General features: G+C 38.5%; 1 protein-coding gene across 1 annotated transcript in view; it reads left to right on the top strand.

Annotated features, from left to right (window-relative positions):
• Positions 1–16,758, top strand: part of NTMT2 (N-terminal Xaa-Pro-Lys N-methyltransferase 2) — a 33,846-nt gene extending 17,088 nt beyond the window's left edge. The window contains 5 exon segments of the mRNA XM_044916194.1: positions 2,586–2,601; positions 2,603–2,637; positions 2,640–2,755; positions 15,377–15,624; positions 16,374–16,758. Of these exon segments, the coding sequence (XP_044772129.1) occupies positions 2,586–2,601; positions 2,603–2,637; positions 2,640–2,755; positions 15,377–15,624; positions 16,374–16,758 (800 nt within the window).
• The last annotated feature ends 1,911 nt before the right edge of the window (positions 16,759–18,669 follow it).

The raw sequence follows: 18,669 nt of genomic DNA, 5'->3' as shown, positions 1-18,669 counted from the left end.
TCTTTCTTTCTTTCTTTCTTTCTTTCTTTCTTTCTTTCTTTCTTTCTTATGTTCAGTTAGCCACCGTATAGTACATCATTAGTTTTGATGTAGTATTCAGTGATTCATTAGTTGCATATAACACCCAGTGCTCTGATGAGATCTAAGTTATAAGCCTGATTCTAGTCTTTTGAATATAGTTGCCAGATAAAATATAAAACTCCAGATAAATTTGAATTTAAGAGGATCAACAAATATTTTTTTAAGTATGCCCTGTGCAATATACAACATTTCAAGTATACATATACTAAGAAATTTTTATTGTTTATATGAAATTCAAAACTAATTGCCTGTCTCATATTTTTATTTGCTAAATCTGGCAACCCTCCTTGAGGGTCAATCACCTTTTTCCTTCTAAATAACTTTAGGATCTTCTACTTCTAGGATTCTTACTCTTTGTGTTTTGAAATTTCCTAAGGATTTGTGTAAATGTGGCTTTTACTTAATTATTATTATTATTATTATTATTTTAAATCCATGCTGCTCAGTACCTGTTGGACCCTACAATCACTTTCAGCTCTGGGGAATTTTCTTCTATTATTTCTTTAATAATTTTCTTCCTTCCATTTCTCTGTTATTGAGAATCCTAATTGGCTTGATGTTTGGACCTCCTGAATTAAGTCTTTATAACTCTAATCTATTTACCTCAGTTTTTCATATCTGTCTTTTTATTATGTGCTGACACATTTATTCAATGTTCTATTCCAAAGTTTTTGGCAATCAAAACTTTAATTTCTAAGAATTCTTTGTTATTCTTTGAATTATCATTTTCTTGGCATCTTATTTTTTATTTATGGATGCACCAGTTCTCGTATCTCTCCAAGGATATATTTTTCTGTTTAGTTTTGTTTTAAATTCTTGTCCATTTCCTGAACTATTTCTATTTCGTTTGGGGTCATTTCTAATAGTTTATCTCTATCTTTTATTTTCAGACTGCTGTTTTACCCCCATGTGTTTGGAAATCATTTTTTATCCATAGTTAGGGATAAAGGACAGGTTCAATGATTCTAGGTAATGGGGAAGGTTTCCTCTGTTAAATATGTCTCCCCTGAATAGAAAAGATGACAAGGAGCTGTACATGTGCAGGTAGATCTTACCATAGTCTGATCTGTGTGAGCAGATGAGATGCTTGGAGTCATCTATATGGTAAAATGAGTAGTATTCTAGGATTCTAACACTAACTACTTTAGGTCTCCTTAGGCAATTAATTAAGTTAAAAAAAAATTTTTTTAGAGAAGACCCTCCCCCACCCAGGATTATAGCTGTGCTGCCTGTTGCTCTTGGGAGGGTGCATTTGTCTTCTCCCTGGTTGGCTTGTAAAGAGATTTTTTATTAACTCTTATTTCCATTTGCCTCTATCCAAGGCTGCAAAATCTTTTAGCTTTGTTCCATCTGCTCTTTGTCTTCCAGACATTTGTTGAAATCATGAATCCATCAATGGCTCCCCTCTCATTTTCTTCACTGTTATGTGTAGAGTTTATTAAAACAATTTGGGGGAATATGGGGAAAGAAGGAAGACAAATGCATGTACTCAGCCTACAGTCTTGAAACAGAAATTCCTTCCTTTCATCCACTCTCTATCATTTCTTCCTGAATGTCCTCTAATGAAAATATTTTATATCTGAAGAGGTGCATTTTCATCTACAAAAAACTCACATGCATCCACATTTACTCTTCAGAAATTAGAATATATATTTTTCTAAAAATAAATGTCTTAAAATAATATCTCATATGGTTTCTTAAATGATGAAGTGACATAGTATATGTGAATGTGCGTAACACACTACCTGGCATAGATAGTTGCACAATAAATCTTTTTATCTTTTTTATTATTTTATTTTCAGAAGAAAGAGCTCAAGCACATCTTCTGTAATGTTGGTACAAAGAGATAGTTCAGTATGAGTTGCTTGAAAAATTGGTGAAAAAAAATAGCTACCCTGAATGTACCTTGTGATTAGAAGTAAGGACTAATGATTAAATTCTCATAAGACTTTGGAACTCAAAGATAAAACTTGTGACATTCTTCATTCTAGGATAGCAAATGCTGTTAAACTTTTTTTTTTAAAGATTTTATTTATTTATTTGAGAGAGAGAGAATGAGAGAGAGCACATGAGAGGGGGGAGGGTCAGAGGGAGAAGCAGACTCCCTGCCGAGCAGGGAGCCCGATGTGGGACTTGATCCAGGGACTCCAGGATCATGACCTGAGCCGAAGGCAGTCGCTTAACCAACTGAGCCACCCAGGCGCCCGCTGTTAAACTTTTAAAAAATACAGTAATAAGCTAAAGTTTCATTAAACTATAGAGTTAGTAAGTCATGAAAATGCCACTATGCATGAGATACCTGAAGATCGGAGGGGTTAAGAAGTTTTCCTAAGGTTCCATAATGAGTAAGTCACTGAACCAGAACTCAAACCCAGATCTTCTGACTATGCCTTTCCTCCACAGCACAAATTCAGAGGCTTTTAAGAGGCAATTCAATATATGATAAGATTTAATTTGTTCTGTCATATTAATATTAATAAATATTAATAATATTTCATTTGCAGTGAAATTGTATGCATTAACAAGTCATCAATGGTGAGATGCAGTTTTATGCCAGAGCAAACTTTTCTACCAAGAAGTACCTGCTACAGAAGAGAGTATGATTGGAAATTTCATTGAACTGTCTAACCCAGATGTCCAGGCTTCTCAGGAATTTCTTAGGGAATTTGTTGGGGTGAGTTATCCAACTGCAGCTTGACAAGGAAGCAAAGTCATTGCAAACATTGAGCTCATATGCTTCTGTGTTGTCATTTAAGTCATATTAAAGCCATATAACTCAGCCAAGAGTTTAGCCTGAAAGCCTGTTTTAAGATGTTCAGAAAGGATGGGTCGCATCAAACCACTTGGCATTTCATCATCCTAGTTCCAACTAATCTCTCATGCTTCAGAGGAAGGTGAACTAGCAGTGCTAATATTATAATTTGGGGATTAAGAAGACATTTCTTTTTAGAGTTTCACAGATGAAACAGTTGACACCCAAATGATTGATGAGAGATCATGCTATTTGGGATCTTGGGGCGATTTATTGATTTTCTGTAATACAAATTCAATATAGTAAGGAAATGCATGCTTATGTTTGGTTTTAAAATGATAAGTACAGTAGAATCTCTTCATACTATTTAATACATAGTGCAGACTTTGCCTTGAAAGAATATGATCTCTTTGTAGCTCTGGTCTTGGGTGAAACTGTTTCCTTACTTCCCCATCATATGGAGACAGACTGTATAGCGTAGTGGTCAAAATCTTGGGCTTCAGAGTCATTAGGTTCTTCTATTTATGTATAAGCAACCTTGGAATTGTTTCTTAAGTGCTCTAAGTCTCAGTTTTCTCACCTGTGACTAGGGCATAACCATAGAACCTACCTCATAGGATATTGTGAAGATCAAATTAGATAATATGTATCAAGTGCTTGTTTTGTTGTAAATACTTATCACCCAATAAATCTACTTTATTTCTACTACTAATAATAACAGGCTTTCATAAAATGCATTCATTACAGTTTAAGGAACTTTATTTAGTTGTTAGAATAAACTTAATAGAGATGCTGACACAATAAAGCTGCTGTTGGTCCTACTAAAGACATAAAGTTTTAACTGGCAAACAGGTTACATCCCAATTCATTTTGAAGTCATCTATTGGAAATTTGGAGTCTATTTTATTCTGATAAAAGCACTGGGTATTATATAAGACTGATGAATCATAGGCCTGCACCTCTGAAACCAATAATACATTATATGTTAATTAATTGAATTTAAATAAAAAATGTTAAAAAAAAGAAACATTATAAATATTATAAGTATTTGGGTTAGGTTGTCAACCTCCTTAGAAGCACACTCTTAAGAATATCCCTAGTGTTGAGGTGTGAGGTTCACTTCACATCCAACCTCCCTGGAGCACCAAGTGTCTGAGCAGAGAGAATTGGATCAGGGTGGAGCACCCATTGGGGCCGACGTGTGTGAACATCAGCTGTAGCCACAAAGGACTGTAAGGCTGAAGATGATGGCCATGGCTGTTTATAGATCAGGGCAACCTGGAATATTTTTAATCAGTATTGCTGACTGATTTCATGGAGTGGTTTTTCTGAGATAGTCAATCTGCTAAGCACTTTAGAAGTATTGTCTTGATTATGTTTCACAAGAATTCTAGAAGGGCAGTACTATTATTATCCTTGTTTTTTTTACGTTGTGGAAACTGAGGTTTGGAGATGTTAAGTAAGTTGTCAAAGGTGATGCAGCTGGTAAGAGACAGAGCTGGGACATAAGCCCAACCAGGTCTTCTGACACCAAATTCTTTACTCTTAACCAGAACATATTTTTTTTCCATTTGTCTCATGAAGCAGTAAAATCCTTGCTTTGTGTGTGTGTGTGTGTGTGTGTGTGTGTGTGTGTGTGTGTGTGTACCACAGACCTCAATTCTCCTCCAGCCTGGCCGAAAATAATCCCTCCTGCTTGCCTTGTGGTGAGGCCGACTTTGATCCCAGTGCACTTCAGAAGCTTAGTTAGTAATCCAGCTGTCTCGTCACTCCATGTGGAATGCCAAGCTCACCACAGGGATGCTGGTCAGACAGAGCCCATACACACGCCCATGGACCTGGGAAAGGAAACAGCCTTATGCTTGCATATTTATGTTGGAAAAGAAAAACCTGCTCTTTTCAAACAAATATAAGGAGTCCTTCTCAGTAGACATGGCTCATTGTGAAACCATGACCTCTAACTAAGTACAAACAGTCTTTTTTAAGAAATGATATTTTGGTACTTTGACCTTAATAATCTGCTAAATTAGGAACCAGGTCAAGATACAAGGAGCTAGGGAATATGAGTATCTGACATGATTTATCCTTATGTCAACTGGGGAAAGGCAGATTGTTTAATTTAAAGTTTTGCTTTCCTATCACCACTTAGTGACACAGGACAGTGGGAAAAGGTGTTTAAACTTGTTACAAATATGTTTACTTTAGCAAATAAACAAATGATACCAAGATAATGTCAATGGCATGGCCGATAACTTTCCTCAGTTTTAGCTTTCTAGTGGGGGAAAGCAGCAATTTATAAAAAGTGACCAGTATTTGGTGGTATTTATCTTTTGACCTCTCGCAGCTCTGGGTCTGACTTGGTCTATTTCATGGTTTTTATACAGTGACATTTAACACTTTCCTTTTAGTTTTAAACTGCACTAGATAAACTTAAAATGATCTTCTTCAAAACAAAATATATAGGCAGAATCAAAACTAAAATGAAATTCCTAAGAGAATTTTGCTATTTTATATTAATCCATACATGGGAAGACAGCATCATAAGTGTCAATGAAACTAACAAAATGGGAAAGATGGCAGAGGAGTAGGGGACCCTATTCCAGCCAGTCCTGGAATTGAGCTGGATATCTACCAGACCACTCTGAACACCCACAAAATCAGCCTGAGATGTAAGAAGATATATCTGGATCTCTACAAACAGAATATTGCAGGCAGTTGGTTTTGAGGTACGAAGGGGGAGCCATGATTCCTCGGGCAGGTATCAGAGGATAAATGGCAGGGGAAGGGAGCCTGGCCATCCGAATCCGACACCATCGGTGAGCAATAGCCTCCCACACTGGTGACAGGGCACAGACTTGCAGACTGGTAGCAGTGGGGAAAGGACTTTAGGGCAGCTCCCCAGATGGAATCCCTCAGCAGCTGGGTTCCAAGTGAACTGGGGGAGGCTGAAGGTGAGGACTGGGAGTGCTGCAGAGGGGCGCACAACCCAGGACAGCAGTTTACAGCAGCACAGACAGAAACGGAGATAGTGTGGCCTGGAGAGCTCACTGAAGAACAGACTGCAATCTCTTTGCTCTGAGGCAGAGGGTTGGAAACATTCTCTTCTGCTCTGACTCTTGGAAGAGACAGGGAAAGCTGCCAGGGAAAGCCACCAGAGAACAAAAGCCCCAAAAAACTGGTTTTCACTGAGCCCATCCCCCACCACAGGGGCAGGGCAACTCTGCCCAAACAGCATTGCCTGAGTAACAGTGCGGCAGGCCCCTCTCCCAGAAGACAGGTTGGGAGACAAGAGGTTAGCAACCCTAAGGGCCCAAGAAAACAGGTGCATCTTGCTTGGGTTGTGGTCAATAATTTGGATTCTATACATTCCCTCAACCACCCCTCAACAGAATGACTAGGAGGAGGAACCCCCAAAATAGGAAAGACTCAGAGATTATGACTTATGCCACTGACTTACAAATGGATTCAGATATAACCAAGATGTTGGAGAAGGAATTCAGGCTAGCAATTGTGAAGACAATAGCTAGAACATAGAAATTGATTAATAGCAACATAGAGTCTCTAAGGGCAGAAATGAAAACTGAGTTGGCAGAACTTAAAAATGCTATCAATGAGATCCAATCTAATCTAGATAATCTAACAACCAGGGTAAGTGAGACAGAAGAATGAATTAGTGACCTGGAAGACCATTTAATAGATAAAAAAGGAAAAGAGGAGGCCAGGGAAAAACAACTCAGAATCCATGAAAATAGAATCAGAGAAATAAGTGACATCATGAAATGTTCCAATGTCAGAATTATTGGAATCCCTGAGGGGGTGGAGAGAGAGAGAGGACTAGAAGATATATTTGAGGAAATTGTAGCAAAGAACTTCCTTAATCTGGGGAATGAAACAAACATTCGTGTCCTAGAGGCAGAGAAGACCCCTCCCAAGATCAAGGAAAACAGGCCAACACCCCGGCATGTAATAGTCAAACTCGCAAATCTTAGAACCAAGGAAACCATCTTAAGGGCAGTTAGGGGGAAGAGATTCCTTATGTGCAGAGGGAGGAACATCAGAATAACGTCAGACCTATCCACAGAGACCTGGCAAACCAGAAAGGCCTGGCAAGACATATTCAGGGTACTAAACGAGAAGAACATGCAGACCAGAATACTTCATCTGGCAAGGCTGTCATTCAGAATGGATGGAGAGATGAAGAGCTTCCAAGACTGGCAGAAACTGAAAGAATATGTGACCACTAAGCCGGCCCTGCAAGAAATATTAAGGGGATTCTATAAAAGGAGAAAGACCCCAAGAGTGATCTACAACAGAAATTTACAGGGACAATCTATAAAAACAAGGTCTTCACAGGCAACATGATGACAATAAATTCATATCTTTCAATAATCATTCTCAACCTGAATGGCCTAAATGCTCCCATAAAACGGCACAGGGTTGCAGATTGGATAAAAAGACAGGACCCATCCATATGCTGGGTACAAGACACTCCTTTTGAACCTAAAGATACACCCAGACTGAAAATGAAGGGATGGAGATCCATCTTCCACGCCAGCGGACCTCAAAAGAAAGCTGGGGTAGCAATTCTTATATCAGACAAATTAGATTTTAAGCTAAAGTCTGTAGTTAGAGACCCAGAAGGACACTATATCATTCTTAAAGGGTCTATCCAACAAGAAGATCTAACAATTGTAAATATCTATGCTCCCAACATGGGAGCAGCCATCTACATAAGCCACCTGTTAACCAAAATAAGAGTCATATTGATAACAATACGTTAATTGTAGGAGACTTCAATACTCCACTCTCAACAATAGACAGATCATCTAAGCAGAAAATCAACAAAGAAACAAGAACTTTGAATGACACACTGGACCAGATGGACCTCATAGATATATACAGAACATTTCACCCTAAAACAACAGAATACTCATTCTTCTCGAGTGCACATGGAACTTACTCCAGAATAGACCACATACTGGATTACAGATCAGGTCTCAACCAATACCAAAAGATTGAGATTATTCCCTGCATATTCTCAGACCATAATGCTTTAAAACTGGAACTCAATCACATGAAAAAATTTGGGAGAAATTCAAACACTTGGAAGCTAAAGACCATTCTGCTCAAAAATGTTTGGGTCAACCAGGAAATCAAAGAAGAACTTAAACAATTCATGGAAACCAGTCAGAATGAAAACACATCAGTCCAAAACCTATGGGATACAGCAAAGGTGGTCCTAAGGGGGAAATACATAGCCATCCAAGCCTCACTCAAAAAAATGGAAAAATCCCAAATTCACCAACTAACTATACACCTTAAAAAACAAGAGAAAAAGCAACAAACGATGCCTAAGCCATGCATTAGAAGAGAAATAAGATTAGAGCAGAGATCAATGAATTACAAACCAGAAACACAGTAGATCAGATCAATGAAACTAGAAGCTGGTTCTTTGAAAGAATTAATAAGATCGATAAACCATTGGCCAGACTTATCTAAAAGAAAAGAGATAGGACCTAAATTAATAAAATTATGAATGAAAGGCGAGAGATTATGACTAACACCAAGGAGATAGAAACAATTATTAGAAATTATTATCAACAACTATATGCCAATAAACTGAGCAATCTGGATGAAATGAATGCCTTCCTGGAAACCTATAAACTGCTAAGACTGAAACAGGAAGAAATTGACAACTTGAATAGGACAATAACCAGTAATGAGATTGAAGCAGTGATCAAAAACCTCCCAAAAAACAGGAGTCCAGGGCCTGATAGATTCCTGGGGGAATTCTACCAAACATTCAAAGAAGATATAATACATATTCTCCTGAAGCTGTTTCAAAAAATAGAAACAGAAGGAAAGCTTCCGGACTCATTGTATGAGGCCAGCATTACCTTAATCCCCAAACCAGGCAAAGACCCCAACAAAAAGGAGAATTTCAGACCGATATCCCTGGTGAATATGGGTTCCAAAATCCTCAACAAAATCCTAGCTAATAGGATCCAACAATACATTAAAAGGATCATCCACCATGGGCCAAGTGGGATTTATTTCCAGCATGCAAGGGTGGCTCAACATTCGCAAATCAATCAATGTGGTAGAACACATTAATAAGAGGAGAGAGAAGAACCATATGGTCCTCTCAGTTGATGCACAAAAAGCATTTGACAAAATATAGCATCCTTTCCTGATTAAAACTCTTCAGAGTATAGGGATAGAGGGAACATTCTTCAAGTTCATAAAATCCATCTATGAAAAACCCACAGCAAATATCATCCTCAATGGGGAAAAGCTGAGAGCCTTTCCCTTAAGATCAGGAACACGTCAAGGATGCCCGCTCTTGCCACTATTGTTCAACATAGTACTAGAAGTCCTAGCAACAGCAATCAGACGACAAAAAGAAATAAAAGGTATTCAAATTGGCAAAGAAGAGGTCAAACTCTCTCTTTTCACAGATGACATGATACTTTACGCGGAAAACCCAAAAGACCCCACCCCCAAATTACTAGAACTCATATAGCATTTCAGTAATGTGGCAGGATACAAAATCAATGCACAGAAATCAGTTGCTTTCTTATACACTAACAACGCAACTGTAGAAAGAGAAACTAAAGAAACGATTCCATTTACAATAGCACCAAAAACCGTAAGATACCTCAGAATAAACCTAACCAAAGAGGCAAAAGATCTATACTCTAGGAACTACAGAACACTCATAAAAGAAATTGAAGAAGACACAAAAAGATGGAAAAATATTCCATGCTTATGGATCAGAAGAATAAACATTGTTAAAATGTCTATGTTACCCAGAGCAATCTATACCTTCAGAGCCATCCCGATCAAAATTCCAATGACATTTTTCAAAGTGCTGGAACAAACAATCCTGAAATTTGTATGGAATCAGAAAAGACCCCAAATTGCCAAGGAAATGTTGAAAAAGAAAAACAAAGCTGGGGGCATCACATTGCCTGATTTCAAGCTATATTACAAAGCTGTGATCACCAAGACAGCATGGTACTGGCACAAAAACAGACATATAGACCAATGGAACAGAATAAAGAGCCCAGATATGGACCCTCAACTCTATGGTCAAATAATCTTTAACAAAGCAGGAAAGAAAATGCAATGGAAAAAAGACAGTCTCTTCAATAAATGGTGCTGGGAAAATTGGACAGCTATATGCAGAAAAATGAAACTCGACCATTCTCTAATACCATTCACAAAGATAAACTCAAAATGGATGAAAGACTTCAATGTGAGACAGGAATCCATCCAAATCCTAGAGGAGAACATAGGCAGTAACCTCTTTGACATAGTCCACAGCAACTTCTTTCAAGATACATCTCCAAAGGCTAGTGAAACAAAAGCAAAAATGAACTTTTGGGACTTCATCAAGATAAAAAGCTTCTGCACAGCAAAGGAAACAGTGAACAAAACAAAGAGGCAACCCACAGAATGAGAGAAGAATTTGCAAATGACATTGCAGACAAAGGGCTGATATCCAAGATCTATAAAGAACTTCTCAAACTCAACACCCAAAAAACAAATAATCAATTCAAAAATTGGGCAGAAGAAGGGCGCCTGGGTGACTCAGTCGTTAAGCATCTGCCTTCAGCTCAGGTCATCATCCCAGGGTCCTGGGATCGAGTCCCACATCGGGCTCCCTGCTCGGCAGGAAGTCTGCTTCTCCCTCTCCCACTCCACCTGCTTGTGTTCCTGCTCTCACTATCTCTCTCTCTGTCAAATAAATAAATAAAATCTTAAAAAAAATTGGGCAGAAGACATGAACAGACACTTCTCAAAAGAAGACATGCAAATGGCTAACAGACACATGAAAAAATGTTCATCATCATTAGCCATCAGAAAAATCCAAATCAAAACCACATTGAGACACCACATTACACCAGTTAGAATGGCAAAAAGTGACAAGCAAGAAACTTCAAATGTTGGAGAGGTTGTGGAGAAAGGGGAACCCTCTTACACTGTTGGTGGGAATGCAAGTTGGTACAGCCACTTTGGAAAACAGTGTGGAGGTGCCTCAAAAAATTAAAAATAGAGCTACCCGATGACCCAGCAATTGCACTACTGGGTATTTACCCCAAAGACACAGATGTAGTGAAAAGGAGGGCCATATGCACCCCAATGTTCATAGCAGCAATGTCCACAATAGTCAAACTGTGGAAAGAGCCAAGATGCCCTTCAACAGATGAATGGATAAAGAAGATGTGGTCCATATATACAATGGAATATTACTCAGCCATCAGAAAGGATGAATACCTACCATTTGCATCGACATGGATGGGACTGGAGGAGATCATGCTAAGTGAAATAAGTCAAGCAGAGAAAGTCAATTATCATGTGGTTTCACTTATTTGTGGAACATAAGGTATAGCATGGAGGACATTAGGAGAAGGAAGGGAAAAATGAAGGGGGGGAAATCGAAGGGAGAGATGAACCATGAGATATGATGGACTCTGAGAAACAAACTGAGGGTTTTAGAGGAGAGGAGGGTGGGGAGACAGGTTAGCCCAGTGATGGGTATTGAGGAAGGCACGTATTGAATGGAGCACTGGGTGTTATACACAAACAATGAATCATGGAACACTACATCAAAACCTAATGATGTACTGTATGGTGACTAACATAACAATAAAATTTAAAAAAAGAAAAAGAAAGAAGAAAAAAACTTTCTTCTATAAAGTAACATACATAGACACAGACATAGACATAGACATACACATACATATACATACATATACGTACATAGACATAGACACATAAATATATGACCAGCTGAAACTTTGAGATATATATTATTCAGTCTCTAAATATTATCTTGTCTAGATTACTTGGCCATAATTGGGATGACTGCTGAATATGTTTTGTGCTAGAAATTACAGTAATAAGATATTTATGTTGCCAATCAAGACCTTGAGAAACCTAACTCTTGTTTTCACAGCAACTAAAGATTAAAAAAAAAACATTTTCCTAAGGACCAAGAGGTGATGTTTGAGCAGAAGGAAACAACAGAAATGCTGCTTTCTAGTCCACCCAAAAGGTCTTCTTTACAGCAATAAGGGCACAATGAAGAACAAAAACTGAAGCAATTGTAGCTTCTTTTCAAATGGAATCATAATATCCATGATTTATCAAGCGCTTATACATAGAGGCTCTTTGCATCTATAATAATGATAATAATCAAAACAATTCCATAAAATAATGATTATTCCCAAGTTTGAAGCTGAGGAAACTTAGATTTCTAATACCACACAGGTAATGGCAGAATTAGGACTTGAACAGGGAACTGTGTGAATCCAAAGCCAGTTCTACTTTAGCGTTGTCACCTCAAGTGCCAACTCTGATTCCCTTGGTAGTATCTGTCTAATGCTATGTTGAAAAAAATTCTAAGGCTTCACTGAGACTCAGTGAAGGAAAGAGTTCTGTGATTGACTAGTAATGTCTGCCATGAGTATGGGAAGGGGCAGTGGTGGTACATGTACCATGGGTTTTCCATTCCTACTTACACTATGTCACCTCCCTCATTCAGATATTATAATGTAAACTAAATCAGAAAACTTAAAAAGGCTAAAGGTTTATGTTGTGAACACCATAAAGAAAACATCTTTTAAGTAAATCCATAACATAAACAAGATGGGGAAAGTATAGGAAAATTCATTTAGGCTACTGAAAATGATGTTAGTAGAAATTTATTTGCTCAATTAGAGATTATAACTACAAATTTTTCTTGTCATTACTTGGCCTTAAAGTCTCTATGGATCATGTTGCTCACATTATTGTAGCAAGTGGTCTTAGAACTAGAACCACAGAAAGATAAAGCAAAGAAGGCTCAGAGAACTGTGTCAGAGGAGTTTAGATGATAAAAACTGACCTCCTTTATCTCAATGAACTAAATAAACACAAAGCTGCTCTGGTTAATGGGAGGTAGGACTTCACCCACTCAGCCTCCCTATCATTCTCCCAATAAGACCTTGAAGGATCTCAGCAAAACCCTAGTGTTCCTAAAGCACTCATATCTAATTTCCCTACTTTTTTAGACAAAGAAACTGAGGCTCAGAGAGGCGAAATGTTTGAAATAGAATTCCTTTGAAAATTCTCCCCTCTGATTTGTATTTGTCTCCAATTTAGGTGTGTGATATTTGACTATAGTTACTTCTGAAACAATGGTTATTTAAAAATACATTAAGGTACCTTTCACCCTAATTCTGTGTTCCACTAGCCTCTCACCACTGTTGCTTAGTTCTCTTTATTCTATTCCACTACATGTACTGGCACTGCCTCCCCTATCTCGGCACCAAATTTCTCTCTCTCTCATTCACACGCAGTTCCTCTGGGAAGGAGTATTTAAAGATGGACATCAGGGACATCTCCTGCCTCTTGGATACCTTGGCTGCCCCTATTGAAACCTGGTGTCTTTCCATGAATGTGATTAGACCTACATACAATGTATGAATTCAAAACAAGATGTTTTGTTATTTTCTTTTTTTAACTGAAAAACACTTTTATTATATAATGACCTTGAAAAAATATTACAGTTGAATATTGTGCTTATTTTTTATTATGTTCAGTTAGCCACTGTATAGTACATCATTAGTTTTTGATGTAGTGTTCAGTGATTCATTAGTTGCATATAACACCCAGTGCTCATCACAACACATTTTGTTATTTTCTTTTTTTCAATAATAAAGATTTTTTCCCATTCCTTGATTTATTTTATTTTATTTTATTATATTATGTTAGTCACCATACAATACATAATCAGTTTTTGATGTAGTGATCCACGATTCATTGTTTTCGTATAACACCCAGTGCTCCATGCAGTACATGCCCTCCTTGATACCCATCACCAGCCTAACCCATCTTCCCACCCCCCTCCCCTCTAAAACCCTCAGATTGTTTCTCGGAGTCCATAGTCTCTCATGGTTCATCTCTCCCTTCGATTTCCCCCCCTTCATTTTTCCCTTCCTTCTCCTAATGTCTTCCATGCTATTCCTTATGTTCCACAAATAAGTGAAACCACATGATAATTGACTTTCTCTGCTTGACTTATTTCACTTAGCATGATCTCCTCCAGTCCCATCCATGTCGATGCAATTGGTGGGTATTCATCCTTTCTGATGGCTGAGTAATATTCCATTGTATATATGGACCACATCTTCTTTATCCATTCATCTGTTGAAGGGCATCTCGGCTCTTTCCACAGTTTGACTATTGTGGACATTGCTGCTATGAACATTGGGGTGCATATGGCCCTCCTTTTCACTACATCTGTGTCTTTGGGGTAAATACCCAGTAGTGCAATTGCTGGGTCATCGGGTAGCTCTATTTTTAATTTTTTGAGGCACCTCCACACTGTTTTCCAAAGTGGCTGTACCAACTTGCATTCCCACCAACAGTGTAAGAGGGTTCCCCTTTCTCCACAACCTCTCCAACATTTGAAGTTTCTTGCTTGTCACTTTTTGCCATTCTAACTGGTGTAATGTGGTGTCTCAATGTGGTTTTGGTTTGGATTTTTCTGATGGCTAATGATGATGAACATTTTTTCATGTGTCTGTTAGCCATTTGCATGTCTTCTTTTGAGAAGTGTCTGTTCATGTAGAAGCAAGTTTGAGAAAGTTTTCACTGGCTGATTTGCCCCTGCACCACCTATCTATTCATCCTTCACCTCCAGTTAATTTAGTGTACAGACCTACTTTATAAAAACAATTTTAAGGGAAATTTGTGCCCAGTAAATCATGTAGTTTCTCTTACAAAGGCAGAAAACAATTTCTAGCATGAAAAGAGACAAGGAGACTTTGCTGCAAACACCTTCTCTCCATGTGACTGTGCTGTGTGTCATCAGGGCTGGGTTTGAAGTAAAATTCTGGCCTGGAAGGCTCTCTCTCTGCTTTGCTTTTTTCTTTCCTTTGGTTTCCTCCCCTCTCCCCTCCCCTCCTCTCCTCCCCTCCTCTCTTTCTCTCCCCTCCTCCCCTCCCCTCCCCTCTCTTCTCCTCTCTTCTTCTTTATTCTCTTCTTTCCTTCCTTCCTTCCTTCCTTCCTTCCTTCCTTCCTTCCTTCCTTCCTTCCTTCCTTCCTTTTTTAAAACATAGCAATAAGCTACCTTGCAGGTCCATTTAGCTGTGGGCTTGACCCGAATTTGCAGTTAATACAATTCTCCTTTTAAAGGGCTTTCAGTGGCCCATTTCTTTGAGAAAATTACCAAGTTTTTAGACCTAAGATATTATTTTTTAAAATCTTACTTTGAAATCTTTTGAAGACCTTTATTTGGGTAAAATAAAGAAAGTGAAAACTAGCAAGTTTGGATATTTTTTGAAAAAGGTAACTGGATGTTCTGGAACTTGATCATGGTAGTGGGTACATGGCTGTATACTTTGTTCAAACTCATTGAATGGTACATCTAAAATAGTGCATTTTATTACATGAAACTGACCAAAATAAAGTTGGTTTAAAGAGGTTATTGGAGTATCCTAGACTCAGGGTCAATGTCTTATTTGAAGTGTTCCACAAGGTACCTTTCTTCAGTGCCCTGGGAGGGCTGGGACAGACTGCGCCTTGGATTGCGGCTCTGGGATAGGAAGGGTCAGCAAGCATGTCTTGTTGCCGGTTTTCAACAGCATGGAACTGGTGGACATGATGGAATCATTCCTCCTTGAAGCCCAGAACTACCTGCAGGTCAATGGGGACAAGGTAGAAAGCTACCACTGCTACAGCCTGCAGGAATTTACACCCCCATTGGGCAGATATGATGTCATCTGGATTCAGTGGGTCTCTGTTCAGTCCTGCATGGCCTAACATCTGCCTTTCTCCCCTTCCCAGATAGAGAAGACAATACCTGGGCCTAATTTGAAGATTTATGGAGAGGAAGCAAAGACGTAAAAGGAGATGTAGTTGTGCTTAGAGCAGTTAGCTAGACTTAGGAATCATAGAAACCCCCAAAGCTCTGGTACTCCCAATCTCTCCCCTAGGATCCTCTGCTACAAGCCTGAAAATTCCCATGATGGAGTACCTTTGTACCATCCTAACTCTAAGAAGAAAACCAAATACTTGAAAAACTTTAAAAAGTGGAGTCAAAAAAAGTTTATCCCCATTTATTGGCAAAACTAGACTTTCTTAGATTTAAATTCCCAGGAAATGAGGTAGCAATGAATTAGAATTTGGTCTAAGTGAGTGTGTCTAGGAGACACAGAGGAGTGATGACAAAATTAGGTTGTCTGGGGACAATGGCAGGGACTCTTGGGCTAGGCAATAGTTTATTTTGTGCCTGTGAGGTAGATAGACTAGGTAGTTGAATACTTATTTTATAGATGGGACAAGGAGCCTCCTAAGAGAGGATACCTGTCCTCTTACTTAAATTCTCAAAGTGACCTGCAACTAGACCAATTCAGGCTATTAAATAATTCACGAATGAGTGAACAAATGGTCTCTTTATTCTTAGCCTTGTGGTCTTTCCTACCTTCCTACTCTCCTCCCTCCCACCCACCATTTCATCCTGTTCCTGCATCTACTTGGCCTCATCTGTAGGATACCTGACCGATAAAGACCTTCTTGCATTTCTTTCCCGGTGCCGAGCTGGCCTGAAAGAAAATGGTGTCATCATACTGAAGGACAGCATGGCCCGGGAGAGCTGTCTCTTCGATCTCTCTGACAGCAGTGTGACTCGGGACATGGACATCCTCTGGAGCCTCATTAGGAAGAGTGGGCTGGTGGTGCTGGGCCAGGAGAAGCAGGACAACTTTCCAGAACAGTGCATCCTGGTGTGGATGTTTGCATTGCACAGTGATGGACACTCCTGCCGGCAGTGGGAATGTAGGGCTGGACTGTACAGGGTGCTTTGGGACAGAGGTCCTCTCCTCATAATTCATGGGGTGATGGAGAGAAGAGATGCAAGGCCTGTCTGGAAATGATTGATGTAGTACGTACAAGTTTCCACTAATTTTATAAGGACATGCTCACTCTCGATGGATTTTCTGGAAGATAAATAGAGTGAAACATCAGGAAAAATGTTTTAAGAACTGCTTGTATACACCCAAACTATACAAGTGTACACAAAAACAGAAAAGGGATCAATGTTCACACATTCTAAATGGCCTTGGTCCGTGAAGATTTGCATTATGGAGTATCCCAGGATGTGTGGGGTAAAGTCTAGACCCCTTTCTCTGCCCTCATGCTAGATACATTCAATTTCATTCCTCTTTGAGACTACTACTTTTTTTAGACAAAAATCTCACCCTAATTAAGAAGGCACCAGTCAAAATAATCTTATGAAAATGAATCCATTGCTTAATTTTTTCTTTAGCCTTTCTTTTCCCAGAAAAAGTATATGTGGTTTCACTTTCTATTTTGGGTCAATTTCACCACCAAATGATGTAATATGGATGTAATTTGATAACAGAAGTCTACATTTCAGTGATGAGGAAGTGTCTCCTTTCAGGAGAAAATATTATACGTTGAAATTTCAGCTAGGAACATGTAAGTAAATGTCCTTGATAATCTAATTTTAGCCATTGGCCTCCAACACTTCTTGCTTCATTGTAGCCACTCCTGTTTCTTTCATTGATATGAATGTACATTGGAAAGAGAAGGGAAATGATAAACCATGAGAACTAAGCTAACTGGATTAATTTAATTAAAAATAATCTAGGGACACTTGAGTGGCTCAGTTGTTTAAGCATCTAACTCTTAATTTTGGCCCAGGTCATGATCTCAGGGTTGTGAGATTGTGTCCTGCATCAGGCTCCATGCTAGGCATAGGATCTTCTCTCTCCCTCTCCCTCTGCCCCTCCCCACCTCAAAAAAAAATCTAAAATCATTTTAAAAAATGTAATTTAATTTTTATTAGCAGAATGTTTAAATATAACTGATTTAAGGCACTCCAATATCTTCATGTTGAAAATATACATATTTGTATATTGACATATATTTGTATCTTGATATATATTGAGCCTTGTATGAGATACAAAATATCAATTTAAGTAAAGAAGGTCTACTGCATGGATATGCTATAACCCTAAAAATCATACTTGTAAGTCAGAGCTCTAACTTAGGAGGAAAACAATCATTATGAAACATTTATTACCTTGTTAGAGGATTACTGTGTTAGTTTTATTTATGTCCTGGAAAATTAAGTCACTTATTTTGCCTCTGGCACCTTCTACCTCTTGTGTTACTCACCATGCTCTAGGGTAACATAACAGAATGTGAGTTGAAACCATTAGAGAACAAGCCAAAGACCAGAACTAAATCCAATGGCAAGCCATTGCTAAACAAACTGAGTATGGCAAAACAAGGGCATTCATGTTTTAATCTTCTGCCTTGGAGCAAATTAGTCAAATTATTTTTTAAGGCCCATTCCAGAAATTTTCTTTTCCTTTTATACCAGCACCCTTAATTCTCTTATCTTTTGACTTTCTGTTTTGCCAATATTCAAAGGTTAGTTGACAAATTATCAATTTTCTCTGCTCCTGGGTTTTTGAGCTTTGGAGGAAATAACATGGTTGTCCAAGAAATGTGTTCTTTAACTCAGATGAATCTTGGAGGTTGACCAGCAGTCCCTTTATGTTCCTAAGTCAAGTCACTTTACAATTTTCCTCAGATAGTTTTCAGATCTTTACTGCTTTACACAATTTCCCAACTCCATATCCATCCTTAACTTAATTGAGAAAGTAGAAGTTGGGGAGTACATTGCATTAACATCCCCTCTCTATACTGCTAATAACAAGTACAAGGTAAAGGGAAGAGTGGCTGGAGAGGAGAGGTCACTGGAGCCAGATTATACTGTCTAATGGGTCATGCTAAGGTTTGGATGTGTTATACAA

Source organism: Neomonachus schauinslandi, chromosome 6, assembly GCF_002201575.2.
Source record: "Neomonachus schauinslandi chromosome 6, ASM220157v2, whole genome shotgun sequence".
NCBI classification, from domain to species: Eukaryota; Metazoa; Chordata; class Mammalia; order Carnivora; family Phocidae; genus Neomonachus; species Neomonachus schauinslandi.
The sequence above is the reverse complement of the archived record's forward strand: the minus strand, read 5'-3'. Positions and strand labels throughout refer to the sequence as shown.